The 13,398-nt window shown below is 38.9% G+C and overlaps 1 protein-coding gene across 4 annotated transcripts in view; it reads left to right on the forward strand.

The window, feature by feature from the left end:
• The window catches only part of DPYD (dihydropyrimidine dehydrogenase), a 962,084-nt gene that overhangs the window by 38,597 nt on the left and 910,089 nt on the right, over positions 1-13,398 (forward strand). For all 4 annotated transcript variants that reach the window (XM_008264835.4, XM_070078001.1, XM_051857462.2 and 1 more), the window contains exon 2: positions 2,019-2,129. In XM_008264835.4, coding sequence (XP_008263057.2) covers positions 2,019-2,129 — 111 coding nt within the window. The remainder of the gene's footprint in view (positions 1-2,018; positions 2,130-13,398) is intronic.

Below are 13,398 nucleotides of genomic sequence, written 5' to 3' on the forward strand. Positions count from 1 at the left end.
TCCAAACATAAAGCTATTTTTGGAAGATGATCTTGGAGTTGGTCCTATCTACTAGGAATCTAATTTTCAGGATCCCTGTTAAAGTCTTACTGATCACTTTATTAAAAAATGGAAATTTACTGTTATACATAACCTCTCAATTCTGTTTTCATTCTAGTTTTTCAAGTGTCAGTAGTTTAGAAAACATTGTATTATATACTTTTATTTTTTTACTACAGTCTTCTGATCCAGGTATTTTGCCATTTTGTGTAAGAGGAAGCCAAAGATCAGTGTTTTATTAAGGTTTTTATGACCCGTAGTAATTAAAAACCAAACTCACAGTTTGGAACCACTTATTTCACGGGCAGAAGCATATGCTGTCTACTTGGTTCTGTATATCAGATACTTAAGGATGAAAAGGAATTAGATAATTGCTCAACTCCAACCACTCATGATTTAGGATGGAAGAAACTTTATAGGGTAGCAGTTTGGATTGGTATGTCCTGGCAGAGATGTTTAAGGGACCTAGAACAAAAGGCAGGTATCCATTAGGGAACACTGACTGGAAGAGAGAGACTTTGAAGAGGAGCATCATTTTCATTTGGCTGATATGATTTGTAATGCAGTGTGAGCTGCCCCTTTCTTAGCGGAACCTAAATCTTTCTCCTTTAAGTTCTACAATTTTGGTTCTGCATTCTCTTGTAATATAAAACAAATCTGTCTTCCATGTGAAATCTCTTCAACTGCTGAAAAATCTCAGATCTCTTCTAAATCTTTTCTCTAGATTTTTCTTCAGTTTTCATGTACTGTTTTCCTACGTGTAACCATTATGGAAGGATGTTGGAAAAAAGCTGTTAGTTGTACAAAACTGAAGAATTTGCCATCGTGTTCCTCTCAGCTGGTGAAAGTATAGTTTGTGTTTTTCTTGAAATTTCTTTGTCAAAATTTTTTTCTGACAAATTAGAAAATATAATAGAAATTACTCTATTCATATTTTGTCTAGCATAAGTCTATTGCTATAAGCCAGGGTGACTCTTTGAGAAGCCATATTACCTTTTGGATATACTTTAAGATTTTGTCAATTCATACCATCAAGGTTTCTTATTTGTTTGTTTTTTCCTTAAAATTTTTTCCATAATAATTTTTCCATACTAAACTGTATGTTTTTCCCTTTTTAATTAAAACCAATACAGGATTTCTCACTTAGTTTCCATCCCTCCCTCCCTTCCTTCCACTTTTTATTTCAAAGGCAGAGAGACAGAGACAGAGACAAAGAGATACCAGTCTTACATTTACTGGTCCACTCCCAAATGCATCAATAGAAAGGGCCGTGTCAGGCCAAAACAAGGAACCAGGGATTTAATCAGCATCTCACACACCAGGGGCAAGGACTCAACTGCTTTCACCAGCAATTGTTGCTTCCCAAGATACATATTAGTAGGAAGCTGGATCAGAAGTGGAGCCTGTACTTGAACCCAGGAACTCATGTAGGATGTGCGCATCCTAAGTGACATTTTAAGGGCTGTACCAAATGCTCATTCCATTAGTTTTCTCAAATGTCATCTTGGTAACTTTTCTAATTTTTTTAAAAAGATTTTATTGAGCATTAGAGTTACAGAGAAAGGAGAGACAGAAAGGTCTTCCATCTGCTGGTGCACTCCCCAAATGGCCAAAGCCAGGAGCTAGGAGTTTCCTCCGATTACCCTACATGGGTGCAGGGGCTCAAGCACTTGGACCATCTTCCATTGCTTTCCCAGGCCACAGCAGAGAGTTGGATCAGAAGAGGAACAGCCAGGACATGAACCAGTGCTCATATGGGATATCCTCACCACAGGTGGAAGCTTAGCCTATAACTAACTCCACAGTGCCAGCCTCTCTAATTATTTTAAATAATATATAGTCCTCTCTTACATAGAGTAAGACTTTAAGTGTTTCTTTAGGATATTGTGTGTGTGTGTGTGGGGGGGTCCTCCTTAAAATTTTTAATTTTTCATAATGCCAGCATACATATGTTTATTCATTGTTTATCCTGTCTTCAGAGCATTCTGGCCTTAAATCCTCGAATCCAAACTCATGCTACCCTGCGTTCGACTTCGGCCAAGAAGTTAGACAAGAAACATTGGAAGAGAAACCCTGATAAGAATTGCTTTGTAAGTACCACAGACACGTGGCTTCATGGTGAAAATGATCTCATTCCACACATTTTAAGATAAGATTTTATGTACACTTAGAAATACCATTAAATTTGAGTAAAATACAGCTGCAGTTTTTTTATCCTAGCTATTTTATACTTGAATCTTAAAAATATGTATTTTTACTATTTCTAAAACATCTTCTAAAGCACTTAAAATCACATAAATGACTTCAGTGTCAAGGTTTTAACCTTTCGTAACCTCTTTACCATTCTTAAAATTGTTTTGTACAGTAGCACAGTTATATGGAAGAGTTTCCACATTACCTGTACAGGGTTATGAAGAAGCTTGTACATACACATGTATGTGCAAACTATTTGAAAATACTTTTTTGTTGAGCAGATGAATATTAGATGTTCAGTCTGAATACCTTAACTTTCCTAACTGCAATGCAGGAGCAAAAAGAGTGCTTCTCTGAGATTACAGATTGCTAGAATCTTCTTTGGCCCTCTTAGACAATTTGAACTGGGATGGTGATACCATAAATGAGATACAAGTATAACTTCAAAGGCAGTATTTGGATACAGTCTTAGGGGTATCTAAATTTTGGAAGGAAAACCCTTTTTACTGAATTTCCCAAAAATAATGAGGCAGCTACTGATGTTTCCTGAGTTGAGCTTAGCTGTGTTGGTGCTTTGCATGTACTGTCTTATAATACTATGTATGATTTTAGTTTACTTTTTATAATTCTTTATTCCTTTCTACATTACGAGCTTGGCAGTTGATGATATGTGTTCATGTTTATGTAATTTTTAATTTCCTGAAATCACTGACCACCCAGCAAGTTTTTTTTTTTTTTGAGTGAAAAAAGAAACAGAAATAGAAACAATTTGACTTGGGAAGATCAGTCACTTAGCAGCAGGTGTGGAACTGGAGTTCAGTTTTGCTGGCTCTATTTCTGAGAGCATTGCTTTCCACCAGGATACTCCTATTAGATAACTTTGTGAGGACACTAGTGAGGTCCGAATTCCATCAGGGGAACAGCTGACAATAAGTCATGAGCCTGTGTTTATGAACGATTGAAGGGCCTTGTAAAAAGTACTGTGTGATTTTCAGACTTAGCTTTTAAAGACTGTCAAGTCTGGATCTCTCATTTAAATATGCGAGAACTATAATCCAGAGAAGTTAGATGACTTCTTGCATTTAAAGGTGGTAAATTATTGTTAAGGTCAGGATTTTATTTAGAAATTGAGTCTTTCTCTATTATGCTTGTTATTATGTTATAGAAATTAGCATTTTTATCCCATAATATGATCTTATAAGTTAAGTTTCTTATTTTATCATCTTTTGTAATTGGAAAAGGTGCTGTGACATTGCTTTTCTCCATCAAATATGCATTGGCATAGTTTTAGAAAAGCAATCTGACAGTATCTATGGCATTTTTCATTAATACTTGTATTAATACAGTCAGGGTGGCTTAAGCAACAGAAATTTATTTTTTCATAATTATGGGTGGTAGGATTGTGAGATCAATATGTGAGCGAGGTTGATTTCTTTGTTGTTGTTGTTTTTTAAAGATTTGTTTTATTTGAAAGACAGTTACAAGGAGGGAAAGATAGATTTTCCATTCACTGGTTCACTCCACAAATAGGTGCAATGACTTGGGTTGGACTGATCTGAAGTCAGGAGCTTTATCCACGTCTCCCGTAAGTGTGCAGGGGCCCAAGCACTTGGGCCATCTTCCACTGCATTCCCAAGTGCATTAGCAGGGAGCTAGATTGGAAGTAGAGCAGCTGGGACTCCAGCTGGTGCCCATATGATATTCTGGCATTGCACGTCGCAGCTTAACCTGTCATACCACAACACCGTCCCCAAGACTGATTTCCTTTGAGACCTCTCTCCTTAGTGTATAGGTGGCACATTCTCCTGTGACATCCCATGGTGTTTGTTGTATATGTGTGTCTCAATTTACTCTTTTATAATTTTTCTCATGGTTGGTTGTTTTGTTACTTTTTAAAAAAAATTTCGCTGTGAGACAGTAGTTATCTATTTAACCGAAGTGCCAAAAACCTTTAAAGACAATACAGAAAATTACATGGTTGAAGGAAAAAAACCCTTAGATCTTATAAACAGATGACTCAGTGTTTTCTAAACAATCAAAGCTCTTAAAGACAACAGAAAGTACTTGAAATTATTTTGATACAACATAACCCAAACCTAAACTAAATAAAGGCCTTTCATTATTTGTTATTAAGGGAAGAGTTAGAAACATACCAGGGGATTCCAATTCAATCCCATCAAGGTGGTATGTACCAATGCCATATCACTAGTCCCAGTGATCAATTTCTGTTCACAATTGATCATAATGATAGGACTAAGAACCAAAGGGATCACATAAACAAGAGTAGTGTCTGCAGTATTTATCACCAAATACAAAATGATGTGAATTCCACCCAGTTTTTATACTCTGCCTATATATTAACTTCTGCAAATAAGAGAAACTGTGATGTTTGTCTTTCTGTGTCGGACTTAATTCACATAGTATAATGACCTACAGTTGCATCCACTTTTTGTAACTTTCAAGATTTCATTCCTTTTTATGTCTGAGTAATATTCCATCATGTAGGTATGCCACATTTTCTTCATCCAGTCATCAGTTGATGGACAGTTGGATCCCTGATTCCCATGTGGGAGACCAGGGAGTTCCACATTGCTAGTCTCCTATTTGGGTAGAAGGGACCCAAGTCCTGGTTGTTATGGCATTTGGGAAGTGAACAACTAGATAGATGGTCTCTCTCTCTCTCCATCTGCCTTTTAAATAAAATGAAAACAAAGAAAACATTGATATTAAGTTTAAAATAATCTCAATTTTTTTTTAATTTTTGTTTATTGACAGGCAGAGTTAGACAGTGAGAGAGACAGAGAGAGAGTTATAGACAGTGAGAGAGAGAGAGAAGTCTTCCTTCCGTTGGTTCACTCCCCTAATGGCCACCTTGGCTGGCGCTGTGCTGATCCGAAGCCAGGAGCTGGGTGCTTCCTCCTGGTCTCCCATGCTGGTGCAGGGACCCAAGCACTTAGGCCATCCTCCACTGCCCTCCTGGGCCACAACAGAGAGCTGGACTGGAAGAGGAGCAACCAGGACTAGTACCCTGTGCCCCAACTGGGACTAGAACCCAGGGTGCCGGCACCGCAGGTGGAGGATTAGCCAAGTGAGCCACAGCGCCAGCTGATATAATCTCAATTTATAATATTAGAAGTATTGCTTTGGATATGTTTCCTTTTGAACTATATGACACACGTGTATTGACCAGAGCAGTGAGGCTCATTCACAAATGGAAAATATGGAGTTAGAGTTGCAAATATGGTTAAAGAACAGTCTTCTTTTCCTTTTTATTAACTTTTTTGTGCTTTGTGCTTGCATGAAGAATGAATGACAGTATCATCAAAATATGTGAATTTTAACAAAATTATGAATTAGAATATTTTATCATCACTCGTACAAATTAAAAAGCTTCATAATGTAAAACAAACATAAGAAGACTAAAGATGGAGAGAAGGCAGACTAGCTAGGGATGTAGGGCCTTTAGAATAGTGCAGTTCTATGGTGATTCTGTTCTCTACGTAACCCAGGGTTAGACCTAAAGTAGCCACAAACATGCAAACACCAACCAGCTCACACACATACAAACCTCAACTGAAGCCTGCTGTCTGCAGCCAAAGAACCAAGGAAGGGAAGCCTTGTTAAGACAAAAAATGTTTAGACAGTAAGTGCCTGCTCCAGCCAAACACTGCCATAATGATAGTAATAGTGATAAGAATAATGTGACCCCTTTCCCTTGCACTCCAGTTAAGGTGAGAGGGTGCCTGTATTTCCAGGCTGAAATAAGATAATGAGATATCCCAATGTGCCAACTAGGGTGATGTCAGAAAGCTAAGCAGGGGGCCTGGACTTTCATTTCTACTAGGTAGCTGCTTGCCAGTAACCAAACTGGCCCAACTCACCTACCTACTCTCTGTGACATCTACTCACTCACTGGACATCTCCTGCCACCCAGAAAAGGAGAGGAGGGCAAAGATGAAAAACAAATACTCAGAAGGAAATAAGGGCTGAAAACCTCCCAGCCTTGACAAGAGACGTAAATCTACAGATTCTGAAACTCGAGTGAAATTTGAAGATACTCATAGCAAGGTCCATAATGAATAAACTTCTGAGAACTAAAGACAGGAAAATATGTCAAAAGCAGCCCCTTGGATTGCCTGAAGCTGGGGCCACCTCCCTGTGCTGTTGTGTTCCAGGACGTAAGTTGACTGCCTTGTCGCTCAGTCTTCCCTTCCTTTCTTCCCACTTCACTCATCACAGACTGGTTCTGCCTGAAGAGCACTCATTCAAGGAGTCACAAACACCCAGCTCTCTGCCTGAATGCAGATACTAATAGTTGTCACATTTGTGACCCATAGTCTTATATCATTTCTGAAGATAGCCCAAGAATTGCATTTTCTGCCAATGCCCTGACCACCAATTGTCAAGTTTTCATTGACTTACTTTTGTTTTGCTTTGGCCTGTTTTGCATTGTCCTGTTGTCATTAGATTGAGATAATCTCTGACTTCTGTTTCCTTTGGTTCAAGTACCAGAGAAGATTTTTTTTTGAGGTGTTAAGTACCCTCTTCCCTGCCTGCCTTCCTGCTTTCCACTTCTTTTCTGCTTGGAAGTTTTCATGGTTCAGACACTTTATTGAATTGTTCTCAGAAACTAATAAAATCTGAAATAAGTAGTCTAAAATGGTTTATTAAAATAGGTATAAATTTGATTTCAGTAGATAAGTTATAGGTGTGATAGAAAATAGGCCTCTCATTGACCTGTAAAAGTGCCATAAGAATGGCAATTCTGAAGTTTTTCCCCAGGAATTCTTTTACTTGGCAATTGAATACCTTTCTAGTACTAATTGGAATTGGATTCAGTAGGGGATTTAAACTGGCAAATGTGTTTATACTGGTTAATGAAGCACGAAGCAGTTATTTCCAGGTTCTTTTAAGCAGGTGTTCCATAACTGCTGTTTATTTTTGTCATTTTTTGAAAATGTTGAATTGTCCTGATTACATAAATATTTTCCATGAACAGTTTGACAAGAGAATGTTACAAATCAGAAACTTATCCTGGGTGAAAATTAAAAAAAAAAAAAAGCAGTCAGTTAAAAACAGCCAATTATTAGGCATGTTTTAAGAATTTTAGCAACTTTGTTCTTAATACGTGACCACTAATGGGCACTCAAAGTGAAAAAGAACAGTATAAACCATAACGTATCTGAGAATTTTGTTATTTATAATCTTATTTCATTTTTAAGCCCAGAGCTATCCTATGAGGTAAATTGGGAGAAAATATTTACGATCTATTTATCTGACAAAGGATTAACATCCAGACTGTATAAATAACTAAAAGAATAAAGACCCCAGCAAAAACAACAACAAAATCCAGGTAAGAAATGGGCAAAAGATCTGAATAGACATCTCTCAAAAGAAGAACTAGAAACAGCCAATAAATGCATTTCTTAAAGATTTATTTATTTATTTGAAAATCAGACTTACACAGAGATAGGAGAGGCAGAGAGAGGGAGAGACAGGTCTTCTATCTGCTAGTTCACTCCACAATTGGCCGCAATGGCTGGAGCTGAGCCAGTCTGAAGCCAGGAACCAGAATCTTCCTCCGGGTCTTCCCACATGGGTACAGGGGCCCAAGGACTTGGGCCATCTTCTACTGCTTTCCCAGGCCATAGCGGAGAGCTGGATTGGAAGTGGATCAGCCAGAACTTGAACCAGTGCCCATATGGGGTGCCGGCACTGCAGGTGGCGGCTTTACCCACAGCGTGGCCCCAACAAATGCATTTTAAAATGCTCAATATCACTAGCCATCAAGGAAATGCAAACAAAACCACTCTGAGGAATTATGTCACCCCACTTAGAGTAGATGTTATTAAAAATACAATAATAACAAATGCTGATGAGGATGTGGAGAAAAGGGAACGCTTATGTACTGCTGGTGGGAATACAGACTAGTATAGCCACTCCACAGTATGGCAGTTTCTCAAAGTACTGACATGGGTGTACAGTAAGACCCAGCTCTCCCACTCCACTTGTGGGTATGTATTCACACAAAATTGGCCTTTGAAAAAGATACCTGCACTTCTGTGTTCAAAACAGCTTTATTTGCAGTGGTCAACCTACTTAGTTTTCAAAGTTGTAGCTCAGTAAAGGATCCAGGATGGAGATGAATAATTTTTAGTCATCAGGATCTATGTATGTGATAGGGTAGAGTTGCCCTGCAAGAGTGTGTGGAGTGGGGAGAGGGTACAGGTTCAACTGTTGGAATTAGGGCTGCCATTAGGGTCTTCCCAGGAATAAAATGTAACGTGTTACTGGAAGACTCAGAAAACAAGATAAATAATAATAAAAATGTGTATGTAAGGGCATACTTTCTTTCTCTCCTTGGGCTGTAATACAGCTCAGCACGACACTGAACCTAGGATGGAGAGGGCAGGTGGAGATGAGAATTTAGCTAAGGAACCTGATGAGAGGCACTAGGGCACAGTGGCAGAGTTTCTACAGGGGAGGAAAGGGCAGTTTGTTTTCTTGCTAACATGTGATTTGTTTGTATTCCCAGTGTGGTTACGTAGTTACTTTTTATGTTTTTGGAAATGATTCTTGAGATTTGCTTTGTGTTTGTTATCTGTCCTTCTCAAGTTTGCATAACTCTTAAGGGATGAAATCCAGCTAGTTAATGAACTTACCACTCAGACTTGTTCATTTTTGTGTGGATGGCCAACTACTTGACTTTGTTAACTTTGTTATAGAGTGCAAATCCCATTGTTGGTGTCTCCAGTTCACAGTATGAATTTCTAGATTTAAGTTCCAAAATTGCATGAACTTTTGACCAGATTCACAGTATGAAAACAATGCCTGTTTTACCCTTGCCTCTCCCTAAACTATATTTTAAAGCAATTTCTCAAGTTTGAGCTTGCTTTCTTGATTGCTGACAATAACTTACTTCCAAAAATAGACAAAATGCTAGAGTTTGTGAAATAAAAACAAAACTGAAAGCAAGATTCTTTTAAACTTAATACCTTCTTCAGTGGGTGAGAAATGCAATGTTGTTATACAACTGGAGGCTCAGGTGGGCATGTAATTTGAAATCTTTTGTTTTCTACTAATTGAACTTCATTTTTGTTTTGTGTAATCTCTGAGTGTGGAAACTTTAATTTCTTTCCCTTCTATGATTCTTTTTTCCCCCTGTTTGTCCTCCCTGCTCTTACTTCTCTGGGCTGATCTCCACAGAGGGGCTGTTGCAAGTGTGGTAGGAGAGGTGAAGCTGGCTGCTGCTTCATGTCGTCTTTGTCCTAAGAACTGTCGTGCGTGTTTTGGATCTTCCTTCATTCCCACTCATGAGACCCTGTTCTGTGCCCAGTTCTCTGCTATGCTGAAGCCACTCTTGTACATGTGATAATCAACAGCTGTTCCACTCACAGTGAAGCTCAAGAAACTTCATCACCCAGCTTGATCTAGTGAGGGAGTCACAGATTCTCCACCCTGTGATTTCCACACACCCGGCTGGTACTTGCTAACCCCTTGTGCATATGACAAAGAGGTGGGCACTGGTCCTCTTTCTCCAGAACATACAAGTATCTCTGGGCCCTTTCTTTCCCTTTTAGTCCTCACTTTATCTCTCCACCCTTAAAATATTTATGTAGTCTGTGTGGGAAGGATGGAAGTGGAGAAAAAAATGACTTTTTACTCATTACATATTCTTAGGTCCAGTGTCAATTAACAGGTCATTTTGGTTTCCTGAAAATGGGACTAAAAGCTGAAATCCTAAGTCTGGTAGAAACACTCTTTGGTTTTTTTTTTTTTTTTTTTTTTTTTTTTTTTTTTTTTTGTGATCTGCAGTTAGAGCTTTGCATTTAAGAAATGAAAATCCAGGGGCTTTGCTGTCTGGGTGTAAATTTCTTTTTTTTTTTTTGGAAGATTATTTATTTGAAAGTAAGAGTTCCACGGAGAGAGGGATAGACAGAGAGATCTTGCGTCTCTCCTCAGATGTCTACAGCAGCCAGGACTGAGCCTCGGATGTCTACAGCAGCCAGGACTGAGCCTCGGATGTCTACAGCAGCCAGGACTGAGCCAGGCCAAAGCCAGGAGCCAGGAACTTCTTCCAAATTTCCCACATGAGTGGCAGGGACTCAGACACTTTGATCATCTTCCACTGCTTGTTCCAGGCCATTAGCAGGTAACTGGATTGAAAGTGGAGCAGCCAGGACAGGAACGACACCTTATGGGATGCCCATGTCACAGGTGGTGCCCTTATCTACCATGCCACAACGCTGGCCCCTGGGTGCAAGTTTCTGGGAAGAATGGGGACCAGATTCTAGCAAAATCTACCATTACCCATCTTACAGTCTGGTTTGGCATTGAATTTAGCAAAATTGATGATTATCTCCTTTTGTTCATCAGCGGATTTTCAGGTGAGGGCAGGTGGAACTGGAGGAGACAGCAGGGTGGGTGTCCTTTTGGGTTAAGAGATATTATAGAAAGGAGGTGAGACAAGGCAAGGCCATAGGAACCCCATGTTGGGAAACCTGGATGGTACTTGCACATCTCTGTGAATACCAGCTTAAATTTTGTGCCATTGATGCCACATCCCATTACCCTGAAAATAGATGCCAACGATAAGGCTTCACTGTACTGGAGGTGCTAGGCAGCCTCAGGATCTAGGAATGGCCCCTTGATGTTTACATATGGCTAGCAATGACCAAACTGCAATAGGGGCACAGGTGACTGCAGAACTACAGGCTGGCTAACTACATGGACTTCTTGGTCACTGTATTAGCTTCCCAGTAACCCAATCACATGTTGTGTATTAGTGAATGTTTTGGAACCATTGATGTGATATGGTATTACCATATATATATAATATATATATATAATATATATAATATATATATAATTTTATTTAACAGGTAGAGTTATAGACAGAGAGAGAGACAGAAAGGTCTTCCTTCCATTGGTTCACTCCCCAAATGGCCGCTACGGCCTGCTCTGTGCCAATCTGAAGCCAGGAGGCAGGTGCCTCTTCCTGGTCTCCCATGCGGGTGCAGGGGCCCAAGCAATTGGGCCATCCTCTACTGCCCTCCCGGGCCACAGCAGAGAGCTGGACCAGAAGAGGAGCAACTTGGACTAGAACCTGAGGCCCATATGGGATGCTGGCGCCGCAGGTGGAGGATTAACCAAGTGAGCCATGGCGCCAGCCCCACCACTTATATTTTAAAAATTGTTTGCATATTCTGATGGTTGAGAGAAAATTGTAATAAGTTAGGAAAGTGAAAGGTTTCTTTCAAATAAATATATTTAAGACATTGTTAATGAATAATATTTTCCTTGTTTCTAATAAATTTTACAAGTTCTAACTGTATAAATTCAGTATTTTTAAAAATTAATTTTGTGTATTATGATAGTCATTAATTGGAGAAACGAACATGTTAAAGAAAATGCAAGGGGCCAGCATTGTGACACAGTGGGTTAAACTGCAGCCTGAGATGCCAGCATCCCATATGGGTGCCGGTTCACATCCTGTGTGCTCCATTTCCAATCCAGTTCCCTGCTAATGGCCTGAGAAAGCTGTAGAAGATGACCCAGGTGTTTGAGCCCCTGTCCCTTACGTGAGAGACTGGGATGAAGCTCCTGGTTTCAGTCTTACCCAGTCCTGGCAGTTGCAGCCATCTGGGGAATGAACCAGTGAATTTTTCCCTCGCTGTCTATAACTCTGTCAAAATAAGTTTTTTTTTTTTTTGAGTGATTTCTTTCTTTTGTTTTTCTTCTTTAAACAATTATTTATTTATTTGAAAGTCAGAGTTAACAGATAAAGAGGGAAAGACAAATAGATCTTCCATTGGCTGGTTCAGTCCTTAGATGGCTACAATGGCCAGGGCTGGGCTAGGCTGAAGCCAGGAACCAGGAGCTTCATCCGGGTCTCTCAGGTGAGTAGCAGGCCGAAACAATTAGGCCATCTTCTTCTGACTTCCCAGGTATATTAGCAGGTTGCTAAATAGGAAGTAGAGCAACTGGGACTGAAACTGGCACCCTTATGGGATGCCAGCATTGTAGGCAGTGGCTTTTACCTGCCACCATGCCACCCCCCAAAATAAGTAAATCTTTAGAAAAAGAAAATACAAATTTAAAACTTTTAAAAAGGGAAAATGTACTGTGAAGTGTGATACCTAGAGGTCCTGCCGTCAGAGTGTAAAACTAAATGGAACATGGATACTGATCTAAAACCTTGTCTTACAGTTATTTAGACATATGTAGATCTTTAATTTTGAGGCTAGGGTAGATGTTAATTCTGACACATATCTAGTGTTTTTTTAAAATTGTAACAAGTTGCTTATGGGAAGGCATTTTTGGAAGAAGTTTTAAAGTCTAGGTATAGATTTCCAAGCAGGAACTTGGAGCTATCTCAAGTATGCCTATCTTAATCATTGCATCCACTGCTGTAGTTTCAATGATCACCTGTGTGCTTACTGACAGCTAAATCAATATTTACATTGGATATCCTATCTTTATCACATGGCTAGTAAGATAATTCTATCCAGACATACTATTGATATCTCAATATAACTATGTCCAGTACTAAGTTATTCAAACCTACTCTTACCTCACTTGGCTTCTTATGTATTGGTAGCATCAGTGATCACTTTGTCACTCAGATAAGAAACCTTGGGGCCAATCTCGACTCTGGAAATGCTGTTGTCAACACTATTATAACTAAGAGAATAAAGAGGATATTTAAAAGTACAAAATATATTTGTTTATTATTTTTGTTTGATTTATACAGGGAACCATGAATTGGTATTACATTGTGGAATTTTTTTTTACTACATTTCATGAATTCTAAGAAGCATATTTGGCCCCATTTGAATATCTGTAATGGACAGTGGTCATGGTAACTGCAAGATTACAACTCAACTTAGTTTAGGATAATTCTGTCTTGCTATTTCCAGAATAAAAAGGAATTCAGAGAATCTGAAACACAGCATTTTTAATGGTTCTCAAGTATGTCACTATTTTCCTTTCCACAATTTATTTTAATTCAAAATAGGTAGACATATGAGTAGGAAATTGATTTTAGAAAAGCCTTATATATACACATCCTGAAAGTAAATTATATAACCATAGGTGACATAGATATTCATATTCTGTAAAATAATTGTATTTCTCCTTTCTTATGAATTTATGATATACTTACTG

Source organism: Oryctolagus cuniculus, chromosome 7, assembly GCF_964237555.1.
Source record: "Oryctolagus cuniculus chromosome 7, mOryCun1.1, whole genome shotgun sequence".
In the NCBI taxonomy this organism is placed as follows: Eukaryota; Metazoa; Chordata; class Mammalia; order Lagomorpha; family Leporidae; genus Oryctolagus; species Oryctolagus cuniculus.